General features: G+C 41.7%; 1 protein-coding gene across 1 annotated transcript in view; it reads left to right on the top strand.

Moving 5' to 3' along the window:
• The window catches only part of ABCA4 (ATP binding cassette subfamily A member 4), a 304,087-nt gene that overhangs the window by 157,915 nt on the left and 121,386 nt on the right, over positions 1-24,786 (top strand). Inside the window, exons 22-23 of the mRNA XM_040359994.1 lie at positions 11,395-11,534; positions 13,944-14,081. Of these exons, the coding sequence (XP_040215928.1) occupies positions 11,395-11,534; positions 13,944-14,081 (278 nt within the window). The remainder of the gene's footprint in view (positions 1-11,394; positions 11,535-13,943; positions 14,082-24,786) is intronic.

The following is a 24,786-nucleotide window of genomic DNA, read 5'->3' on the forward strand; positions in this document are numbered from 1 at the left end:
TTTTAACATTGAAGTCAATGAGAACATGCTTTTTACCGCTTCAAAACACACGTTCTGCCAAAAGTTTCAGCTCCTTCATACTTTCACTTACAGACACCAAACAAACTTTAAAGCGGTCACAAAATATTCAGCTATCCAAACATGACTTTTCAGATTGATATCTTTTACGGTTTTTGTGAAAACGCAATTTACGTTTAGTGATTTTTTTATCGGTTATAATGTAATCCTATGGAGCAGGTTTAGAGTGTGTCATGTGACCTTTAGAGTGGAGATCTTTGAAAACAAAAATTATCTTTAAAAAAAGGGCGAACAAATTGCTCTCACGCCCACAAGATCTACTTGTCATACACAATTTATATATCAAAACGTAGGTATGCTTGTCTGGTTTCAGGCAATGTGATCAGTTTTGCGATAGGCATTTGACTTTTAGTTCCAGGAGCTTCTAAAGGACAAGTGCCTCAAACGCCCTCCCATTGACCGTCATGTTAAAAAGTCTAAAAAAAATTCCTGCAAACACACAAAGACGCTCTTTTCTAAATCGCTGGCATGGCCACATTTTTAAGTTTATCAACATAAATTTCATATCGCTGCGTTCACAAGGGCCGTGTCTTTCAAACGGTGAAGTCGCTGTATCGATCGCATGTACGGTTGTGGATTTATTACGTTTTGTTTGGAGGCGTAATTAATGTATTGGTCTGTGAATTAAAAGGCGTTTGTAATGGAATTTCTTTCCATAAATAGCTTTCCTTACCTCAGTGCAATATTCCTCCTCACTGACCTGGGGGGAGGGGAAACCTCTTGAGGGGGGAGGGGCGACCAGGAAGTCAGCATACTCTCTACTTTGCAGATAGAGAAAGGAGCTGTGTGTCCTAAAGATAGTGTAGTGGTTATGGTGAATGGCTTTGGTGCGGGCTCAGCAATTCAGCATTCCCACTCGCATTTTCCTCAGGGAATGCATTTTCTAGTTCTTAATTTTAATTTTAATTTTATTCCGTACGTTTTTTGGCTCTGCGTAACTCCTGCATACTTTCAGCTATTGAGACCATTCAACTTTTAAAATGTTCATCTCGTTCAGCTAACGATGGGACTTCTTCAAGTTTTTTTGTACTATTTATACTTTTTAAAATATTAAGCTTTTAGACACTTTTTTTTAACATTGAAGTCAATGAGAACATCCTTTTTCCTGCTTCAAAACACACGTTCTGCCAAAAGTTTCAGCTCCTTCATACTTTCACTTACAGACACCAAACAAACTTTAAAGCGGTCACAAAATATTCAGCTATCCAAACATGACTTTTCAGATTGATATCTTTTACGGTTTTTGTGAAAACGCAATTTACGTTTAGTGATTTTTTTATCGGTTATAATGTAATCCTATGGAGCAGGTTTAGAGTGTGTCATGTGACCTTTAGAGTGGAGATCTTTGAAAACAAAAATTATCTTTAAAAAAAGGGCGAACAAATTGCTCTCACGCCCACAAGATCTACTTGTCATACACAATTTATATATCAAAACGTAGGTATGCTTGTCTGGTTTCAGGCAATGTGATCAGTTTTGCGATAGGCATTTGACTTTTAGTTCCAGGAGCTTCTAAAGGACAAGTGCCTCAAACGCCCTCCCATTGACCGTCATGTTAAAAAGTCTAAAAAAAATTCCTGCAAACACACAAAGACGCTCTTTTCTAAATCGCTGGCATGGCCACATTTTTAAGTTTATCAACATAAATTTCATATCGCTGCGTTCACAAGGGCCGTGTCTTTCAAACGGTGAAGTCGCTGTATCGATCGCATGTACGGTTGTGGATTTATTACGTTTTGTTTGGAGGCGTAATTAATGTATTGGTCTGTGAATTAAAAGGCGTTTGTAATGGAATTTCTTTCCATAAATAGCTTTCCTTACCTCAGTGCAATATTCCTCCTCACTGACCTGGGGGGAGGGGAAACCTCTTGAGGGGGGAGGGGCGACCAGGAAGTCAGCATACTCTCTACTTTGCAGATAGAGAAAGGAGCTGTGTGTCCTAAAGATAGTGTAGTGGTTATGGTGAATGGCTTTGGTGCGGGCTCAGCAATTCAGCATTCCCACTCGCATTTTCCTCAGGGAATGCATTTTCTAGTTCTTAATTTTAATTTTAATTTTATTCCGTACGTTTTTTGGCTCTGCGTAACTCCTGCATACTTTCAGCTATTGAGACCATTCAACTTTTAAAATGTTCATCTCGTTCAGCTAACGATGGGACTTCTTCAAGTTTTTTTGTACTATTTATACTTTTTAAAATATTAAGCTTTTAGACACTTTTTTTTAACATTGAAGTCAATGAGAACATCCTTTTTCCTGCTTCAAAACACACGTTCTGCCAAAAGTTTCAGCTCCTTCATACTTTCACTTACAGACACCAAACAAACTTTAAAGCGGTCACAAAATATTCAGCTATCCAAACATGACTTTTCAGATTGATATCTTTTACGGTTTTTGTGAAAACGCAATTTACGTTTAGCGATTTTTTCAGAAAATGGAATCGGTTATAATGTAACCCTATGGAAGGGATTTAGAGTGTGTCATGTGACCTTTACAGTGGAGATCTTTGAAAACAAAAATTATCTTTAAAAAAAGGGCGAACAAATTGCTCTCACGCCCACAAGATCTACTTGTCATACACAATTTATATATCAAAACGTAGGTATGCTTGTCTGGTTTCAGGCAATGTGATCAGTTTTGTGATACGTATTTTAGTTTTAGTTCCAGGAGCTTCTAAAGGACAAGAGTCATGTTAAAAAGTCTAAAAAATGTTTCTGCAAAACACACAAAGACGCTCTTTTCTAAATCGCTGACATGGCCACATTTTTAAGTTTATCAACATAAATTTCATATCGATGCGTTCACAAGGGCCGTGTCTTTCAAACGGTGAAGTCGCTGTATCGATCGCATGTACGGTTGTGGATTTATTACGTTTTGTTTGAAGGCTTCGATAACTGATTTTGTGTGTGGATGAAAGCGTTTCTAATGGTATTTTGATTCCCTAAACAGCTTTCCTTACCTCAGTGCAGTCCTCCTCCCCCACCTCATGTGTAGAAAGCCTCTTGAGGGGGGAGGGGCGACCAGGCAAGTCAGGACACTCTCTATATTGCAGATAGAGAAAGGAGCTGTGTGATATTAGGCTTTATAAGTACTGAAGGAACACTGCTTGTATGTCCTAAAGATAGTGTAGTGGTTATGGTGAATGGCTTTTGTGCGGGCTCAGCAATTCAGCTATTCAGCATTCCCACTCGCATTTTCCTCAGGAAATGCATTGTCTAGTTTTAATTAGTGGGAATGCTTTAATAAGCATTCCCAGTATTGATATTCGTTTTTTATTATTCTTCTTCTTAATTTTAATTTTAATTTTATTATTCCGTACGTTTTTTGGCTCTGCGTAACTTCTGCATACTTTCAGCTATTGAGACCATTCAACTTTTAAAATGTTCATCTCGTTCAGCTAACGATGGGACTTCTTCAAGTTTTTTTGTACTATTTATACTTTTTAAAATATTAAGCTTTTAGACACTTTTTTTTAACATTGAAGTCAATGAGAACATCCTTTTTCCTGCTTCAAAACACACGTTCTGCCAAAAGTTTCAGCTCCTTCATACTTTCACTTACAGACACCAAACAAACTTTAAAGCGGTCACAAAATATTCAGCTATCCAAACATGACTTTTTAGATTGATATCTTATACGGTTTTTGTGAAAACGCAATTTACGTTTAGTGATTTTTTTATCGGTTATAATGTAATCCTATGGAGCAGGTTTAGAGTGTGTCATGTGACCTTTAGAGTGGAGATCTTTGAAAACAAAAATTATCTTTAAAAAAAGGGCGAACAAATTGCTCTCACGCCCACAAGATCTACTTGTCATACACAATTTATATATCAAAACGTACCTATGCTTGTCTGGTTTCAGGCAATGTGATCAGTTTTGTGATAGGCATTTGACTTTTAGTTCCAGGAGCTTCTAAAGGACAAGAGCGACATTGACCGTCATGTTAAAAAGTCTAAAAAAAATTCCTGCAAAACACACAAAGATGCTCTTTTCTAAATCGCTGACATGGCCACATTTTTAAGTTTATCAACATAAATTTCATATCGATGCGTTCACAAAAGCCTTGTGTTTCAAATGGTGTAGTCGCTGTATCGATCGCATGTACGGTTGTGGATTTATTACGTTTTGTTTGAAGGCTACGATAACTGATTTTGCGTGTGGATGAAAGCGTTTCTAATGGTATTTTGATTCCCTAAATAGCTTTCCTTAGCTCAGTGCAGTCCTCCTCCCCCACCTCATGTGGAGAAAGCCTCTTGAGGGGGGAGGGGGGAGGGGCGACCAGGCAAGTCAGGACACTCTCTATATTGCAGATAGAGAAATGAGCTGTGTGATATTAGGCTTTATAAGTACTGAGGGAACACTGCTTGTATGTCCTAAATATACTGTAGTGGTTATGGTGAATGGCTTTGGTGCGGGCTCAGCAATTCAGCATTCCCACTCGCATTTTCCTCAGGAAATGCATTGTCTAGTTTTAATTTTATTCCGTACGTTTTTTGGCTCTGCGTAACTTCTGCATACTTTCAGCTATTGAGACCATTTAACTTTTAAAATGTTCGTCTCATTCAGCTAACGATGGGACTTCTTCAAGTTTTTTTGTACTATTTATACTTTTTAAAATATTAAGCTTTTAGACACTTTTTTTTAACATTGAAGTCAATGAGAACATCCTTTTTCCTGCTTCAAAACACACGTTCTGCCAAAAGTTTCAGCTCCTTCATACTTTCACTTACAGACACCAAACAAACTTTAAAGCGGTCACAAAATATTCAGCTATCCAAACATGACTTTTCAGATTGATATCTTTTACGGTTTTTGTGAAAACGCAATTTACGTTTAGCGATTTTTTCAGAAAATGGAATCGGTTATAATGTAACCCTATGGAAGGGATTTAGAGTGTGTCATGTGACCTTTACAGTGGAGATCTTTGAAAACAAAAATTATCTTTAAAAAAAGGGCGAACAAATTGCTCTCACGCCCACAAGATCTACTTGTCATACACAATTTATATATCAAAACGTAGGTATGCTTGTCTGGTTTCAGGCAATGTGATCAGTTTTGTGATACGTATTTTAGTTTTAGTTCCAGGAGCTTCTAAAGGACAAGAGCGACAAAACCACTCTCATTGACCGTCCATGTTAAAAATTTTAAAATTTTTCCTGCAAAACACACAAAGACGCTCTTTTCTAAATCGCTGGCATGGCCACAATTTTAAGTTTATCAACATAAATTTCATATCGATGCGTTCACAAGGGCCGTGTCTTTCAAACGGTGAAGTCGCTGTATCGATCGCATGTACGGTTGTGGATTTATTACGTTTTGTTTGGAGGCGTAATTAATGTATTGGTCTGTGAATTAAAAGGCGTTTGTAATGGAATTTCTTTCCATAAATAGCTTTCTACCTCAGTGCAATATTCCTCCTCACTGACCTGGGGGGAGGGGAAACCTCTTGAGGGGGGAGGGGCGACCAGGAAGTCAGCATACTCTCTACTTTGCAGATAGAGAAAGGAGCTGTGTGTCCTAAAGATAGTGTAGTGGTTATGGTGAATGGCTTTGGTGCGGGCTCAGCAATTCAGCATTCCCACTCGCATTTTCCTCAGGGAATGCATTTTCTAGTTAGTGGGAATGCTTTAATAAGCATTCCCAGTATTGATATTCGTTTTTTATTATTCTTCTTCTTAATTTTATTCCGTACGTTTTTTGGCTCTGCGTAACTTCTGCATACTTTCAGCTATTGAGACCATTTAACTTTTAAAATGTTCGTCTCATTCAGCTAACGATGGGACTTCTTCAAGTTTTTTTGTACTATTTATACTTTTTAAAATATTAAGCTTTTAGACACTTTTTTTTAACATTGAAGTCAATGAGAACATCCTTTTTCCTGCTTCAAAACACACGTTCTGCCAAAAGTTTCAGCTCCTTCATACTTTCACTTACAGACACCAAACAAACTTTAAAGCGGTCACAAAATATTCAGCTATCCAAACATGACTTTTTAGATTGATATCTTATACGGTTTTTGTGAAAACGCAATTTACGTTTAGTGATTTTTTTATCGGTTATAATGTAATCCTATGGAGCAGGTTTAGAGTGTGTCATGTGACCTTTAGAGTGGAGATCTTTGAAAACAAAAATTATCTTTAAAAAAAGGGCGAACAAATTGCTCTCACGCCCACAAGATCTACTTGTCATACACAATTTATATATCAAAACGTAGGTATGCTTGTCTGGTTTCAGGCAATGTGATCAGTTTTGTGATACGTATTTTAGTTTTAGTTCCAGGAGCTTCTAAAGGACAAGAGTGACAAAACCACTCTCATTGACCGTCCATGCTAAAAATTTTAAAAATTTTCCTGCAAAACACACAAAGACGCTCTTTTCTAAATCGCTGGCATGGCCACAATTTTAAGTTTATCAACATAAATTTCATATCGATGCGTTCACAAGGGCCGTGTCTTTCAAACGGTGAAGTCGCTGTATCGATCGCATGTACGGTTGTGGATTTATTACGTTTTGTTTGGAGGCGTAATTAATGTATTGGTCTGTGAATTAAAAGGCGTTTGTAATGGAATTTCTTTCCATAAATAGCTTTCCTTACCTCAGGGCAATATTCCTCCTCACTGACCTGGGGGGAGGGGAAACCTCTTGAGGGGGGAGGGGCGACCAGGAAGTCAGGATACTCTCTACTTTGCAGATAGAGAAAGGAGCTGTGTGTCCTAAAGATAGTGTAGTGGTTATGGTGAATGGCTTTGGTGCGGGCTCAGCAATTCAGCATTCCCACTCGCATTTTCCTCAGGGAATGCATTTTCTAGTTCTTAATTTTAATTTTAATTTTATTATTCCGTACGTTTTTTGGCTCTGCGTAACTTCTGCATACTTTCAGCTATTGAGACCATTCAACTTTTAAAATGTTCATCTCGTTCAGCTAACGATGGGACTTCTTCAAGTTTTTTTGTACTATTTATACTTTTTAAAATATTAAGCTTTTAGACACTTTTTTTTAACATTGAAGTCAATGAGAACATCCTTTTTCCTGCTTCAAAACACACGTTCTGCCAAAAGTTTCAGCTCCTTCATACTTTCACTTACAGACACCAAACAAACTTTAAAGCGGTCCCAAAATATTCAGCTATCCAAACATGACTTTTTAGATTGATATCTTTTACGGTTTTTGTGAAAACGCAATTTACGTTTAGTGATATTTTATCGGTTATAATGTAATCCTATGGAGCAGGTTTAGAGTGTGTCAATTGACCTTTAGAGTGCAGATCATCCACAAAAAATATTATCTTTAAAAAAAGGGGGAACAAATTGCTCTCACGCCCACAAGATCTACTTGTCATACACAATTTATATATCAAAACGTAGGTATGCTTGTCTGGTTTCAGGCAATGTGATCAGTTTTGTGATACGTATTTTAGTTTTAGTTCCAGGAGCTTCTAAAGGACAAGAGCGACAAAACCACTCTCATTGACCGTCATGTTAAAAAATTTAAAAATTTTCCTGCAAAACACACAAAGACGCTCTTTTCTAAATCGCTGGCATGGCCACAATTTTAAGTTTATCAACATAAATTTCATATCGATGCGTTCACAAGGGCCGTGTCTTTCAAACGGTGAAGTCGCTGTATCGATCGCATGTACGGTTGTGGATTTATTACGTTTTGTTTGGAGGCGTAATTAATGTATTGGTCTGTGAATTAAAAGGCGTTTGTAATGGAATTTCTTTCCATAAATAGCTTTCTACCTCAGTGCAATATTCCTCCTCACTGACCTGGGGGGAGGGGAGAAAACCTCCTGAGGGGGGAGGGGCGACCAGGAAGTCAGCATACTCTCTACTTTGCAGATAGAGAAAGGAGCTGTGTGTCCTAAAGATAGTGTAGTGGTTATGGTGAATGGCTTTGGTGCGGGCTCAGCTATTCAGCATTCCCACTCGCATTTTCCTCAGGAAATGCATTTTCTAGTTCTTAATTTTAATTTTAATTTTATTCCGTACGTTTTTTGGCTCTGCGTAACTTCTGCATACTTTCAGCTATTGAGACCATTTAACTTTTAAAATGTTCGTCTCATTCAGCTAACGATGGGACTTCTTCAAGTTTTTTTGTACTATTTATACTTTTTAAAATATTAAGCTTTTAGACACTTTTTTTTAACATTGAAGTCAATGAGAACATCCTTTTTCCTGCTTCAAAACACACGTTCTGCCAAAAGTTTCAGCTCCTTCATACTTTCACTTACAGACACCAAACAAACTTTAAAGCGGTCACACAATATTCAGCTATCCAAACATGACTTTTCAGATTGATATCTTTTACGGTTTTTGTGAAAACGCAATTTACGTTTAGCGATTTTTTCAGAAAATGGAATCGGTTATAATGTAACCCTATGGAAGGGATTTAGAGTGTGTCATGTGACCTTTACAGTGGAGATCTTTGAAAACAAAAATTATCTTTAAAAAAAGGGCGAACAAATTGCTCTCACGCCCACAAGATCTACTTGTCATACACAATTTATATATCAAAACGTAGGTATGCTTGTCTGGTTTCAGGCAATGTGATCAGTTTTGTGATACGTATTTTAGTTTTAGTTCCAGGAGCTTCTAAAGGACAAGAGCGACAAAACCACTCTCATTGACCGTCATGTTAAAAAAAATTTAAATTTTCCTGCAAAACACACAAAGACGCTCTTTTCTAAATCGCTGGCATGGCCACAATTTTAAGTTTATCAACATGAATTTCATATCGATGCGTTCACAAGGGCCGTGTCTTTCAAACGGTGAAGTCGCTGTATCGATCGCATGTACGGTTGTGGATTTATTACGTTTTGTTTGGAGGCGTAATTAATGTATTGGTCTGTGAATTAAAAGGCGTTTGTAATGGAATTTCTTTCCATAAATAGCTTTCCTTACCTCAGTGCAATATTCCTCCTCACTGACCTGGGGGGAGGGGAAACCTCTTGAGGGGGGAGGGGCGACCAGGAAGTCAGCATACTCTCTACTTTGCAGATAGAGAAAGGAGCTGTGTGTCCTAAAGATAGTGTAGTGGTTATGGTGAATGGCTTTGGTGCGGGCTCAGCAATTCAGCATTCCCACTCGCATTTTCCTCAGGGAATGCATTTTCTAGTTAGTTATGATCTAAGGTTTACCTCTGACAAAGAGAGTGAATATGAGAGAAAGACAATAGATCAAATATTTTTTAGTTTTGGAAATCCTGAATCTCCACAATTTAAATTTCAATCATAATTTTAATTAAATTAGTAGAATGCAAGATTTCTCAGAGCTGGATTAACTCTGTGTGGCAAGACTGGGCACAGATGATAGGAAATTTTGTTCTCTACATTGTGACATAAAAAAAAATTTTTTTGGGGTTTATATTCACTTTAAATAAGGGGACTATAGTTCTGTAACATGTGAAGTAGACATGTGCACAGAATTTTTTTTCGTTTTTTTTTGTTCTGTTTCGTATCGTTCCGTAGGTTCGTTTCCGTTAGTTTTTCGTAAGACGCCCGTTTTCCTGTTCGTCCCCGTTCGTTTTTCGTACGTCAAGATTTTTTCGTATTCCGATCGTATCGTATTTTCGTTACCGTTTTATTTTCGTACATGCGGGATGGTTCTTTATTCTGTTTAATTCATGTTCGTTACTTGTTAGACAATAATTTTCGTGAATTTTCATCAATGATTGGCATTCTGTGTTTTGCATTCCCTTTTCTGTTCGTGTTTTCGGTCGTGTGTTCGTGTGACATCTATGACAATTTGTTGTGGATGTCATGTGGGCATGCGACTGAAGATACGAACAGAAAAAGGATTTTCGTCATTTTGTACTTTCGTAAATATATCGCGGGATTCGCGACACTTTCAACACGCGGCTCATCCATATTAACGATTGTTAAGCCCCATACACTTGGTCAGACTTTTTTAACAACAAACATAAAAACGATCGTTTTCCGTTCGTTCTCAGAAAATTTGTTCGTTTTTAAACTCCATCAGAAAACCATTTTTGGGTTCAAAAGTCTGGCCAACTGATCTCCCTTCAGATCAAAATCCACAGAAAAGTTTATTTGGCTTTACTGTACTACTCAGCACAAAAGAGAAGCTGCTTTACTAACTACACTCACTGCCCATTCAAAAAAACGAAAATTACATCTGTGGCAAGGGATTTGCATTCTGTGTTTTGGGTCCTTATTCTTTTGGTGTTTTCGGTCGTGTGTTCGTGTGACATCTGTGGCAAAAGATTTGCATTCTGTTGAATCCAAAATACAAACAGAAAAAAGGAATTCAAAATACAGGGTGCGGGTCTTTTGTTGTGGATGTCGTGTGAGCATACGACTGAGGGTGCGAACAGAGAAGGGATTCAAACAAGATACAGAGTGCAAATCTTTTGTTGTGGATGTCGTGTGAACATACGGCTGAGGATACGAGCAGAGAAGGGATTCAAACAGGATACAGAATGCAAATCTTTTGTTGTGGATGTCGTGTGAGCATACGGCTGAGGATACGAACAGAGAAGGGGTTCAAACAGGATACAGAATGCAAATCTTTTGTTGTGGGTGTCATGTGGACATGCGGCTGAGGATACGAGCAGAGAGGGGTTTCAAACAGGATACAGAATGCAAATCTTTTGTTGTGGATGTTGTGTGAGCATGCGACTGGGGATGCGGACAGGGAAAGGATTCAAACAAAATGCAGAGTGCGGGACTTTTGTTGTGGATGTCATATGAGCATACGACTGAGGGTGCGAACAGAGAAGGGATTCAAACAAGATACAGAGTGCAAATCTTTTGTTGTGGATGTCGTGTGAACATACAGCTGAGGATACGAGCAAAGAGGGGATTCAAACAGGATACAGAATGCAAATCTTTTGTTGTGGGTGTCATGTGGACATGCGGCTGAGGATACGAGCAGAGAGGGGTTTCAAACAGGATACAGAATGCAAATCTTTTGTTATAGATGTAATTTTCGTTCTTTTGCCGTTTTCGTTTTGTCGTATTTTCGTCAGATCGTTCGTTCGTATTTGTGGTTGTTCGTTATGCGGCTCATTCGTAATCCCGTAGTTTTCGTATTTTGGTGCTTTAATTTTTTCGTATGTACACATTATTCTGCGAGTACGAAAATAACATTCGTACGAACGGGAATGCACATATCTAATGTGAAGGTAAAGCCAAAAACTGGAGTGAACAAAGACAGAAGATATAATCTACTGGTGTGCTCTTAAGCAGGATTGTTGGTTTTAGTTGTAGTTGACCATTATGCCACTCAGTAACTACATACTTAGTACTTTATGTCCACTGATGTAAATATTTTATATCTATATTTTTATTCCTACAGTCTAACCGTAGAAGAGCATATCCTGTTTTACGCCCAGCTAAAAGGCAGATCTAGGAGACAAGCTGAGAGGGAACTGGAAATTATGCTGGAGGATATAGGCATTCCTCAAAAAAGACACGAGGAAGCACAAAACCTATCAGGTAATTATTTAGATCTTTCCACTCTTCAATGTCGCGTAGACACGATCGGAAATTCCGACAGGAAAAGTTCGATGTGAGATTTTGGTTGGAAATTCCGACCCTGTGTAAGCTCTATCAGAATTTTGTGTGACCGTGTGTATGCAAGACAAGTTTTTCCCGAAATTCCGTCGGAAAAAAATCCACGGATTTCTTGTCGGATTTTCGAATCGTGTGTACGCGACATTAGGCTCTCTATTCACAACTAGGCGTTTTGTTTTCAACAACGTTTTTGTACTAGTCAAAAGGAGAAAACGCCTATAAAATAAGAAGCTCCTATACTTTTTTGAGATTTAGGCGTTTTGCTTCATTTGCGTTTTGACAAAATGCTCAGATGTGAACAGGAGCCATTGAAATGAATGTGATTTGTCTTGTTGGGTGTTTTTAGAACTGAGGTTTACAGGAGAAAAACGCCCAAAAATGCCTAGGTGTGAACAGAGCCTAAGAAATAATTTCTCATCTTTACCTGGCAAACGGGAATAAGCAATACATAGCAGACAGATTTATATTCTGTACATTGCTTTTAGTCAGTGGCGTACCAATAAGGGTGCAGGGGGTGCGGACTCAACTGGAGGTGCCACCCAACATTTATTTGAGTTGTATGGCACTGCACCCCTTTCTCATCCAGTGCAGTACCATGAAAATCAAATAAAAAAATGTTAACCAGCACCCTTAGCTGAGTCTGAAGATGCCACTTTATGACAGTGACAGGGCAGCTCAGAGGGAGAGAAAGTTTCCTTCCTTCTCCCCTCATTTGACAGAGCCGAGAGCAGGACTTCCACTTAATGTGAGCTCCCACCCCTCTGGAGAGTGAAGAGGACATCTGTAAATAAGGTCTGTACTTAAGGTGGGAGGAGGAATGGGTTATGCATATGTCTGTTCCTAGGACCTGTACTTGGGTGGTTACAGAGGGTTGTCTGTACTGAAGGTCTGAGGTTGTGGGGGGTGTCTGCAATGAGAATGTTCTACTTAGTTTGAGGTATAGAAGGCGTTTGTACTGGGGAGGAGTTCTGGGAGGGGGATCATTGAATGTTGGGGGTCGGTCTGTACTGAGGGGTTTTTGCTCGGGGTTATGGGAGGTGTCTGCACCGAGGATTCTTTTTGAGGAGGGTTTCTATACTGGAAAGGGGGGAGGCTGGGCAGGAGATTTAGGAATATTGGGGGCTCAGTCTGTAATGAGGGTTTTGTACTGGGGGGACATTAGTACTGAGGTGTCTGTGTCAGGGGGGGGGGGGTTGTCTGTGCTGGAGGAGTAAGTCTGTACAGAGGAGTCTGTGTTGAAGAGGGTTAGTCTGTGCTAGAGGGGCAGGTCTGTACAGAGGGATCTGTGTTGGGGGGTGTCGGACTGTGCTGAGGGGGTCCGACTGTACTTAAAGGGTCTCTGCTGGGGGGGGTTTGTACTGAGGGGTTTGTGCTGGATGCAGTCTGTACTAAGGGTTTGTGCTAAAGGGTCTGCACTGAGAAGTTTGTGCTTTGGGGCCTTTACTGAAGGGTTAAATTGGGAGGAGTGATTTTGGATGTTAGGGGAGATCTGTCCATGAGGTGTGAAAGACTGGGAAGAGGGGGTAGTTTTGGTTGCACTCTGTAAAGTCACCTGTGCTTTTCGCACCCCTGACCCCTGTGCTATAGACACTTATCTAAACTGGGGCAGACAGAATCTCAATCAGCTGCTGATCCCTCTTCAGATCGCTCTTCAGGGAACACTTGACAGGCGGTGAGGAGACATTGTATTGCCTCCTTACCAACTGCTTAAACTCCTTGAATTCTGCATGCAGTTGCCAGGCACTTGCAGAGCGGATCCATTGACTGAAAGTGACAGGGGCCATAATTCCCGCCACAGCCATGAAGCAAAGCATCATAGACGTTTTATGTGTACACCCCCGGACACTGCAGCTTTAAAGGGGGTAGCTGTTAGGGGCAGTAAAAGTGTGGTTCAACTGCAGAGTTTTACTGCCCATCAACTTCACGTGTGAACAAGTCCTTACTCTCTTGCTTATGGTACACAACTGTGGCATATGTGTAGTGAGAAAATGGGCAGTAGGCTCAGGTTTTATTTAAATTTGCCTCTTTAATCCCCTTATACTTTAAGCACAAATTGGCCACACCTGCAAGTCGATGCGGCATGCGTAGCATGCCAGTTTTCCTTGTCTTATTAATTTTTTGGGGGGATGTAAAAAAATTGTCCCTGGGTGCCAGATTTGCTAGGTACGCCACTGCTTCTAATCCAATGCTGGATGTAATGTTAGAATGTTTCGCAAACCATTAATGTTTTTATATGGTAGGCATATATTTTTTTGTTGGATTGCACTTTGTGTTTTCCATTTCATTCTTTATCATGTTTTAGCACTCAGTACTATTTTTTTGTACTTGCAGGAGGAATGCAAAGAAAACTATCTGTTGCAATGGCATTTGTTGGTGACTCTAAAGTTGTGGTATTGGATGAACCAACCTCAGGTGTAGATCCATATTCCAGAAGATCTATTTGGGACCTGCTTTTGAAATATCGATCAGGTAGGCTCTAATTTAATACATACAGTATTTCAACCAGTTATTCTAAACACTAAAGTTAGTTGGCTACTAATATTGTCCATAATTAATAGCAATTGGTTATTATACATAAGGAAAAAAGAATGTTACATGTATGTGTGGTTAATCGTTAATGATTACACAATGCTACAAACTTGTGTAATCAATCGCTGTTACATAGCACTGTATGTGTAGCATTTGCAAGCAGTTAATTGCAAGCAGGTAAATAATGGAAGCTGTGCTCTAAATAATGACATATGACCCAAAAAAATGTAGTATTAAACACACTTAAAAAATGCGGAGAGGGAGGAGCGACGCGCTGACGTCACCGTGCTATTAACGTCCCGATAAGACGGGCTTTGTACTGTAGCCGGCCGGCTTATGTTCCACACTGGTAACAATTTACTCACATGTAAGTGATACTGTTTTTATTTAATAAACACCATCTGGTTTACCTATGGCGATTCTTTCCGCCCTTTCCTTTGGGCTGGTTTGATCATAATTTTCGAGTGCAAATTCGAATGCTGGATTCTTCGACCATCTACTGTACAAGATCATCAGTCTGATAGTGGTATATGGAGGCTGTCTGTGGTCGATCGGCCATTTGTGGTTCTTGGAGAAAAAAGCCCTGGCTGGGTGTTAGCCACAAGCTTTAAAGCTTGTGCAGCTGGTAAGCGTTCACTCTTCGTGGTGGAGGATTCACTATTATCTGTCAATATCGAGTCATAATCACAGGAGGAAGTCACAGCACATTGTGTTTTGGTTCATTCACCTTCATTCTACATTGGAGAATTTTTAAGAATTCTCATCCCTACTTGGAGGACTCACTTGTTTTTTGCCACATGGCTCACTAATGGGACTTGTTGATATTAATTTTCTAAGTGTGTTTCATACTTAACTTTTTGGGGTTATATGTCATTATTTAGAGCACAGCTCCCATTATTTACTTATATGTTATCTCATTTTGAGCTAAAGCTACATTTAGAGGTTAGGATACATCACAGGGTTTTTTTTCCACATATGAGTTAATTGCAAACGATTGCTGACTATTTTGGTCGCACAATGGCACTACCAAAAATATGCACACAGCGTTAAAGTGTTAGGCCTTGTACACACGGTCAGACCAAACCGATGTGACTGGTCCGTCGGACCGTTTTCATCGGTTCACCTCTGAAGTGGCCGTACGGCCTGATATGTGTACACACCGTCAGTCCAAAATCCGATCGGGTCAGAACGCGGTGACGTCAAACACGCGAGGTGCTGAATTAAAAGAAGTTCAATGCTTCCAAGCATGCGTTGACTTGATTCTGAGCATGCACGTTTTGAACCAATGCTTTTCTGTACTAACCATCGGTTTGGTCCGATCGGGCAGCAGTCCATCGGTTCGGTTTTAAAGCATGTTTTAAAATTTTGGACCGAAGGAAAACAGACCGATAGCCTATACACACGGTCGGTTTGGTCTGATGAAAATGAACTTCGGTTCATTCTCATCGGACCAAACCGACCGTGTGTACGGGGCCTTACTAAACCCAGGACCCTGTATTCACTAAATATGGTCTCCCACAGTACACAGAACATCAAAATGCAATAGTTTTAGTAAATATAAACTGCTAAATACCTTTTTTCATCAGCAGTCTTGTGACTTCTATCAGTGTCTGGTTAAAGCTTGTAGGAGGAGTTTTCCTCCTGCTATGCCTGTCTTACCAGGCTGCAGGACCACTGACCCTCTGCCTGGATAGTGCTGATCGGCCCTGTGCTGATCACATGCACCCTCCCAAGAAAGAAAATAAGCTTGTCCCGTAGCCTCTGTTCTATCAGGAGATGGTTTGGGGACTGTGGAAGAAGGGAGGAACAGAGAAGACCAGGATCAAACAGCCTTTTCTTTATCGTACATCACGGGACACAGAGCGGCATATTCATTACTATATGGGTTATATGGAGTACCTTCAGGTGTTGACACTGGCAATCTCAAACAGGAAATGCCCCTCCCTATATAACCCCCTCCCATAGGAGGAGTACCTCAGTTTTTACGCCAGTGTCTTAGGTGTTAGTCATGGTTTAGCTTGCCTCCGCATCCTTGGGATTAGGTGAGCTACCGGTTCTGTCCAAAAAAGCCTCAGCGCTAAAGTGGTCAGTAACCGGACCCCAAACCCTTGGGGTATAGCCCATAATGCTTTTCTTTTTAGAGAGCTGGACCCTGGGCCCAGAACTTAGAAACCTTTGGGTGCCTAATGTTTTCTGTTGCCAGGGTGCTATATGGGCCCAGGACAGTGGATCCTTCATAGGAACCCAGGGCCTGAAGGTCTAGACATCCCCACGGAGATGGGGGAAGATTGGGCCTCTTGCTTGGCAAAGTCCTGCGGCATGGAGCAGGTAAGTGAGGGGAAAACTTGCGGAACTTGGTTCTTAGCAGGTTTTTTTCTGGGGGGTCACAGGGGACATGCCTAAAGTTATGCACTGCATCTGGCAAACTAGTCACATATCATAAAGATAGGATGGCTCTATATGTATTATTCCCCATAAAGATGTGACCTCCCTTGTAGTGTTGGAAAAGCATTGAGTGGGGCCTGTGTGATATAAAAGTATATGTGTGTGTCAGAGAGCTGTGCTTACCTGCAAGCCTCCAGGCGATGCTCCATTCAGTCTTCCTCCTCAGAGCCTGCAAAGCAGGCAAAACGCTGACCTCCTCATGGTTCCAGGCTGCAGGCTGCAGTTTGCTGGAACAGAGAGGTCCCTTCCTCCCAAACCCCCCCCCCCCCCGTCGGGAGGGGCATTTCCTGTTTGAGATTGCTGGGGGGGGGAAGGGCGGGTCAGTGGCTTAAGGAAGGGGCGGCCCTTCCTTGTTTGTTCCATTCAATACTTTGGAACTGGGGAAGAAAGACCAGAGCGGCAGCACGGGGCGCCGAGGACACACAGTGGCCAGAAAGGATATTGCAGTCTTCAGAAGACTGTTTTTCAAGCCTAGAAATAGGCTGTTTCTTTTCCATCTCATAGTTTTTCTTTGCAATACTACTCAGGGGGACAGAATGTTTTTTCTTTCCTGGATTTGAAACAAAAACGAAAAAAAAAAAAAAAAAAAAAGAAAAGTCATCTAGGGGAGAGGAAGCATTTTTTATCCCCCAAACAGGTGTTTGGGCAATTAACTTTTATAGTTCCAAATACCAATAGGTAGCAGGTGTACCTCGGTATTGTACCATGGCATCCGGGTCAGAGGGTACAAGAGGTGGGGATTCCCCCAGAGAGTCTGAGGTCTCGGACAAAGTTATGCCGCTGCTTTCCCCACAGGGAGCCTTGGGGCCATCGGGATCTGGGGCTGGAGCTGGCGCGGGTCAGTCCAACCCTAAGATGGTCACGGACAAGGTATTACTCACCTCTTTAAGAGAGATGGAGAAAAGAATGGGAAAAATGATAGCCACAGCTATGCGGGGCAGTAAACGGATTAGATCTCCGTCGCCCGAGCGCGGACCCTCAGAAGAGGAGGTCCTTTCCTCATGGGAATTGGACGACCTCTTGGACAAGGACCAAGTAGGTTCAGGGATCGAAGATCCGGATACAGAGGAGTCTGGAGCAGTCTCCCAAGGGGAGAGCTGGTGGATTCAAGCCTTAACGGACTTGGTCCATAATGCATTCAACTTGCCAGTACCAGATCTCCAGGTGTCTACGGTTTCAGCTTTGGGCTCACTGAGGGCGCCTCAAAGCAATGCAGTATTTCCGATCCACCCTCTACTAGAGGGAGTTTTGTTCCAAGATTGGAACAAGCCAGATAAAATCTTCTTACCACCTAAAAGATTCTCTGCCCTATATCCTATGGAAGATAAATTTTCCAAGAAATGGGCTACTCCTACAGTGGACGCAGCCATCTCATGTATTAACAAATCATTAACATGCCCTGTAGAAAACATACAGGTATTCAAGGATCCAGTTGATAAACGCTTGGAAGCACTACTTAAGAACTCCTTCACTACTGCAGGGGCAGTAGTACAGCCAGCCGTGGCTGCGATTGGGGTTGCTCAAGCATTATCGGATCAAACTAAGCAGATGCTTAAACTTATTCCTGCCCAGCAGGCAGAAGAATTTTCGGATGTCCCTAGGGCCATATGTTTTACAGTAGACGCAATTAAGGATTCTATCCAGCAAGCGTCACGTTTATCGTTATCCCTTATCCATATGAGAAGACTCTTATGGTTAAAAAGCTGGGAGGCCGAGCCCCCATGCAAGAAGCTCCTGGTAGGGTTCCCCTTCCATGGAGGACGACTCTTCGGAGAAGACCTAGATAAATACATTCAAACCATTTCAAATGGCAAAAGTACTCTCTTGCCAACTAAGAGGAAGTTTCAGGGGCCTGCGTTTAAACGACAGTACTCCCCTGGGCAGGGGCCCTCTAATGCCAAACAGTATCGACGGCCTCCTGCGAAAGCAAACTTCGGCTTCAACAGCAAATCACAAGGACAGGCTGCTAGAGGCAGAAAGCAGTGGGTTCGCAAACCAGCAAAACCAGCCCCCAAGCCGACCTTATGAAGGGACGCCCCCACCCACGAAGGTGGGGGGAAGGCTGCGACTCTTTTCAGAGGTTTGGGAAGCCAGCATTCCCGACGAGTGGGTACGGTCTTCCGTGGCCACGGGCTACAAATTAGATTTCCTAAGGTTTCCTCCTCTTCATTTCCAGGAGTCGAGGATTCCAAACGATCCGGAGAAAGGAGCCGCATTAATGTCGGCATTAAATCATCTACTTTCCCAGGAAGTAATAGTAGAGGTACCAGTCCTGGAACAGGGGCTAGGTTTCTACTCCAACCTATTCATCATCCCGAAGTCCAATGGAGATGTCAGGCCAATTTTGGACCTAAAGATGGTAAATACATACCTAAAGATCCGCTCATTTCGGATGGAATCCGTGCGGTCAGCAGCTACCACACTCCAAAAGGACGACTTCATGGCGTCCATAGACATAAAGGATGCCTACCTTCATCTTCCAATTTATCAGCCACATCAAAAATATCTACGCTTCATGGTGGCTTCGCGTCACTTCCAATTCGTGGCGCTTCCCTTCGGGTTGGCTACGGCCCCCCGGGTGTTCACGAAGGTCCTAGCTCCAATCCTAGCCAAACTAAGGATCCAAGGGGTCACGATCCTAGCATACCTGGACGACCTCCTAGTCATAGATCACTCATCTCCCGGCTTGGAGCGAGCAGTGGCCCTCACGGTCCAATACCTCGAGAAGTTCGGCTGGGTCCTAAATCGAGAAAAGTCAGCTTTCCTGCCCACAAGGCAGTTGGAATATCTCGGCATGAGATTAGACACAGAACAACAAAGAGTGTTTCTACCTCTGAGGAAGGTCAAAGCCATCAAGGAATTAATCCTACTGGTTCTAAGCAAGAAGGAACCGACTATTCGCCTATGTATGAGGTTACTAGGCAAGATGGTGGCCACATTCGAGGCGGTACCATACGCCCAGAGCCACACTCGCATCCTGCAGGCAGCCATCCTGTCAGCATGGAGCAGAAGGCCACAGGCCTTGGATATCCCGTTGCCGCTCTCATCAAGAGTCCGACAAAGTCTGTGTTGGTGGTTAGACCCTCAGAATCTACTGAAGGGGAAGTCTTTCAGCCCAGTGGCTTGGAAGATAGTGACCACAGACGCCAGCCTGACGGGCTGGGGAGCAATTTTGGATGGTTGCACTCGCCAAGGTACTTGGGCAACGCCAGAGAAGCAGTTGCCCATCAACATCTTGGAGCTCAGAGCTGCTCGACTAGCCCTCAGGGCTTGGACGTCAAAATTGCAGGGGTTCCCGGTGAGAATTCAATCAGACAATGCCACGGCCGTGGCATACATAAATCACCAAGGGGGAACCAGGAGTCAAGCCGCTCAGAGAGAGGTGAGCTTGATTCTCCTATGGGCAGAGGCTCATGTGCCCTGCATATCGGCAATATTCATTCCAGGAGTGGACAACTTTCAGGCGGACTTCTTAAGCCGCCAGACTCTTTTGCCGGGGGAATGGTCTCTGCATCCACAAATCTTTCAAGCACTCTGCCAAAGATGGGGAGTGCCGGACGTGGATATCATGGCATCGAGACTCAACAAGAAGCTAGACAGGTTCATGTCCCGCTCAAGGGATCCGATGGCCTGCGGAACCGATGCGTTGGTTTGCCCTTGGCATCGGTTCAAACTTCTTTATGCGTTTCCCCCGCTCCAGTTACTACCCCGCCTGCTGCGCAGGATCCGGGTGGAGCACATACCAGTCATCCTGGTAGCTCCAGCATGGCCCAGAAGGGCATGGTACTCACTAATCTTAAGGATGGTAGTGGGAGACCCTTGGACTCTTCCTCTACGGCCAGACCTGCTATCGCAAGGTCCGATCCTCCACCCTGCCTTACGGCATCTAAATTTGACGGCCTGGAAGCTGAATCCCTGATTCTCAGGGGTAGAGGTCTGTCTCAGAAAGTAATCTCTACCCTAATCAGAGCCAGGAAACCGGTCTCTAGGGTGATTTATTACAGGGTCTGGAAGGCCTATGTAGGCTGGTGTGAGTCCAAGCGATGGCTTTCTCGCAAATTTACCATCGATAGAGTATTAAGTTTTCTCCAGCTAGGAGTGGATAAAGGATTGGCATTAAGCACAATCAAAGGACAGATTTCTGCTCTGTCAGTGTGGTTTCAGCGGCCGCTGGCCACCCACTCGCTGGTTAAGACCTTCCTTCAAGGGGTCTTACGTATTAAACCTCCAGTTAAATCCCCGCTTTGCCCGTGGGATTTAAACCTTGTTCTGTCAAGTTTACAGAACCAACCGTTTAAGCCGTTGGCTGAAATTCCTTTGGTTTTACTGACAAGAAAGTTAGTATTTTTGGTCGCCATAGTTTCCGCAAGAAGAGTTTCGGAACTGGCGGCCTTATCCTGTAAGGAACCATTACTTTATTTTTCACAAGGACAGGGTCGTTCTCCGCCCTCATCCTTCCTTCCTACCGAAGGTTGTATCCAGTTTTCATTTGAACCAGGATTTGGTATTACCATCCTTCTTCCCTAAACCTACTTCCAGAAAGGAAGGGTTGCTGCATACCTTGGATATCGTCAGGGCCATGAAGGCCTATCTTAAAGCTACAAAGAAGATCCGGAAAACAGATGTGCTGTTCATATTACCGGATGGGCCCAAGAAGGGGCAGGCAGCTGCAAAGTCCACCATTTCTAGGTGGATTAAGCAATTAATCACTCAGGCCTATGGCTTGAAAGGGTTGCCTCCTCCAGTATCATTAAAGGCTCATTCTACTAGGGCCATGGGCGCCTCCTGGGCAGCACACCACCAGATCTCTATGGCTCAAGTTTGCAAGGCGGCAACCTGGTCTTCTGTCCACACGTTTACAAAATTCTACCAGTTGGACGTAAGAAGGAAGTCTGATACAGCCTTTGGGCAGGCAGTGCTGCAGGCTGCAGTTTGAGACCCTCGGATTCCGGGGGCTCCTCTTTTTTGAGTTAAATTTAAAATTTAAGATTATTTTTCTCAACTAAGTTGGATTTATTATGATTTGAGTATTTCTCTAAATTAAATCCTTTTATCTTGGAGATGTTCTCCCTCCCCTCATTGTGAGCATTGCTTTGGGACATCCCATATAGTAATGAATATGCCGCTCTGTGTCCCGTGATGTACGATAAAGAAAAAGGGATTTTTAATACAGCTTACCTGTAAAATCCTTTTCTTGGAGTACATCACGGGACACAGAGCTCCCACCCCTCTTTTTGGGGACCATTTTGGGAGGCATACTGCTTGCTACAAAACTGAGGTACTCCTCCTATGGGAGGGGGTTATATAGGGAGGGGCATTTCCTGTTTGAGATTGCCAGTGTCAACACCTGAAGGTACTCCATATAACCCATATAGTAATGAATATGCCGCTCTGTGTCCCGTGATGTACTCCAAGAAAAGGATTTTACAGGTAAGCTGTATTAAAAATCCCTTTTTTACACAATGCAGAGGATTAACAGGATTTTACTGTTGTGGGTTTAGTAACACTTTAAATAGAGTTTAAGGAAAGATTTCACTTTTCTATTAATCTTAAAGCATAACTCCAGCTGTAAATCAATTAAAATGTACACTACCCTACACCTGTTAAATTTAAAGAGACAGCTTTTCCATCAATACTTGCCTCTGCTTCTGTGCTGTTCCCTTTGGGCTTATAACTACTGGTCCCAGATGCCCCACCTCTTCCAGGTTGAACATTGCCCCGCATTTTTTAACCCAAGTCTTGTGAACCCAAGCTTATGAGACCGCGTCATTATGCAGCCTGGTCTCACAGTATTTCTGCACTGAGCAGCACTCTCACCTCATTACACTTTAAGTTTTTGTTAAATATATTGTTTAAAAAAAAATGGATTAATTATTTTTTTCATTTAATATGTTTATTATGATAACCTCTGTAGTTCTGGTTTCATCCTGAGCATGTTACATCCATTTGCAAACACTTTGCAGCTGTTTAAAACATGCCAAAATGCTTGGAATTGGATCGTTTTAGACAAATGAGTAATTGTTTTATAATTAGGACTGTTCACACTAGGGCATCTATTGCACAGGAGTGTTTTTGGAAATCTTTCACCTGGCATTGTAATTTATGGATGTACTCACAAAGGCTTGTAAATCTGTAAAAGGTCATAAACACTCAAAACAAGTTTTCAATGCCAAGAAACACCAGAATATGCTTCAAAATACTAGCTTGTAAAATGAAAATGCAATTCTATAAAATGTACCTAAAATGCTAGAAAATATTTGGCAAAAACTTTTAAGTGCCACTCCCCCTATAAAAAAATCTAGTAAACTCCCAGAATTTTCAAGCTCTTCTCAATGAGCCCTTAGAGAGCTCTTCACGTAAAGATGAGAAAATATGCTAATGTTGTCTTTATAATTCATCTCTTTCCTTTTCTGCCAAGATGATCAATCTAATATAAACCAGATAAGCAAAACTGCAGAAAAGTTTTATGACTATTGATTTATTGAGACTATATTCTAAGAAAAAAAATTGGATGCAGCTACTTTTATTGTATAAAAAGAAAAGCTGCGCTGCAAGTTAAATCAACATAAATGATCAATTATGTTAGAGGTACACAAAATCCCAGTGCAAAACTGAAAAAAAGATTTGTGCAAAAGTCCATGTAGGATGTACCACAGAAGATTGCAGGAAGTGACAGAAAGTTCTCCGAATGGGTGAGGCTAAATATCCAGGCAAAAATCTTGTGAATCAGATGACAAATCCACCACCACTTATGTACCAACTGCTTACCAGAGCAAGAATTAATTCAGGCATGTATAACATGGGTCAATAAGGGTCCTGGATAGACTGCCACTCTCTCTCCTGTATCACCAATCCTATATGTCAGACCAACTTTCTCCATAGATGTAACCCAGAGGAGAAAAACACTCACATGGTGTGATATCGTTTTAAAAGTATTTAATGTAAAAAAGTATTGCACTCACATGTATAACGGTTAAAAAGTGCGATCAATATTGTTTAGCCGGCCGGCTCTGCTGTCTGCTCGTCCTTCCGGGTAGACAGCGTGGATCGTGGTGACGTCAGCACGTCGCTCCTCCCTACGCCGTTTCGTCACACAGATGACTTCTTCCAGGGGATACGAGCGACGTACATCACTTATAATTACTGCACTCTCTTCCTAACCCTATAGATACTTAACTGAATGCATTTTGACTCCTTCTTTGCATCACTCCTACTATAAGTACATGAGGCAGTTTTAGAAAGTCTTAATTGCTTTCAGGATCAAAGCTCATTAAAGTGCTGTTAAACATGTTTTCTGTAATACTAATGCAGCATCTGATTCTATGGCTTTACCCAAAGGTAAAGCCATAGAATCAGATGCTGCATTAGTATTACAGAAAACATGTTTAACAGCACTTTAATGAGCTTTGATCCTGAAAGCAATTAAGACTTTCTAAAACTGCCTCATGTACTTATAGTAGGAGTGATGCAAAGAAGGAGTCAAAATGCATTCAGTTAAGTATCTATAGGGTTAGGAAGAGAGTGCAATAATTATAAGTGATGTACGTCGCTCGTATCCCCTGGAAGAAGTCATCTGTGTGACGAAACGGCGTAGGGAGGAGCGACGTGCTGACGTCACCACGATCCACGCTGTCTACCCGGAAGGACGAGCAGACAGCAGAGCCGGCCGGCTAAACAATATTGATCGCACTTTTTAACCGTTATACATGTGAGTGCAATACCTTTTTACATTAAATACTTTTAAAACGATATCACACCATGTGAGTGTTTTTCTCCTCTGGGTTACATCTATGGAGAAAGTTGGTCTGACATAGAGGATTGGTGATACAGGAGAGAGAGTGGCAGTCTATCCAGGACCCTTATTGACCCATGTTATACATGCCTGAATTAATTCTTGTTCTGGTAAGCAGTTGGTACATAAGTGGTGGTGGATTTGTCATCTGATTCACAAGATTTTTGCCTGGATATTTAGCCTCACCCATTCGGAGAACTTTCTGTCACTTCCTGCAATCTTCTGTGATACATCCTACATGGACTTTTGCACAAATCTTTTTTTCAGTTTTGCACTGGGATTTTGTGTACCTCTAACATAATTGATCATTTATGTTGATTTAACTTGCAGCGCAGCTTTTCTTTTTATATTGTATTTATGTGTGTATCTTACATATAAGCCGCAGCAGCTTTTTTTATTTTTATTTTT

The sequence above is a fragment of the Rana temporaria genome, chromosome 7, assembly GCF_905171775.1.
Source record: "Rana temporaria chromosome 7, aRanTem1.1, whole genome shotgun sequence".
Taxonomy (NCBI): domain Eukaryota; kingdom Metazoa; phylum Chordata; class Amphibia; order Anura; family Ranidae; genus Rana; species Rana temporaria.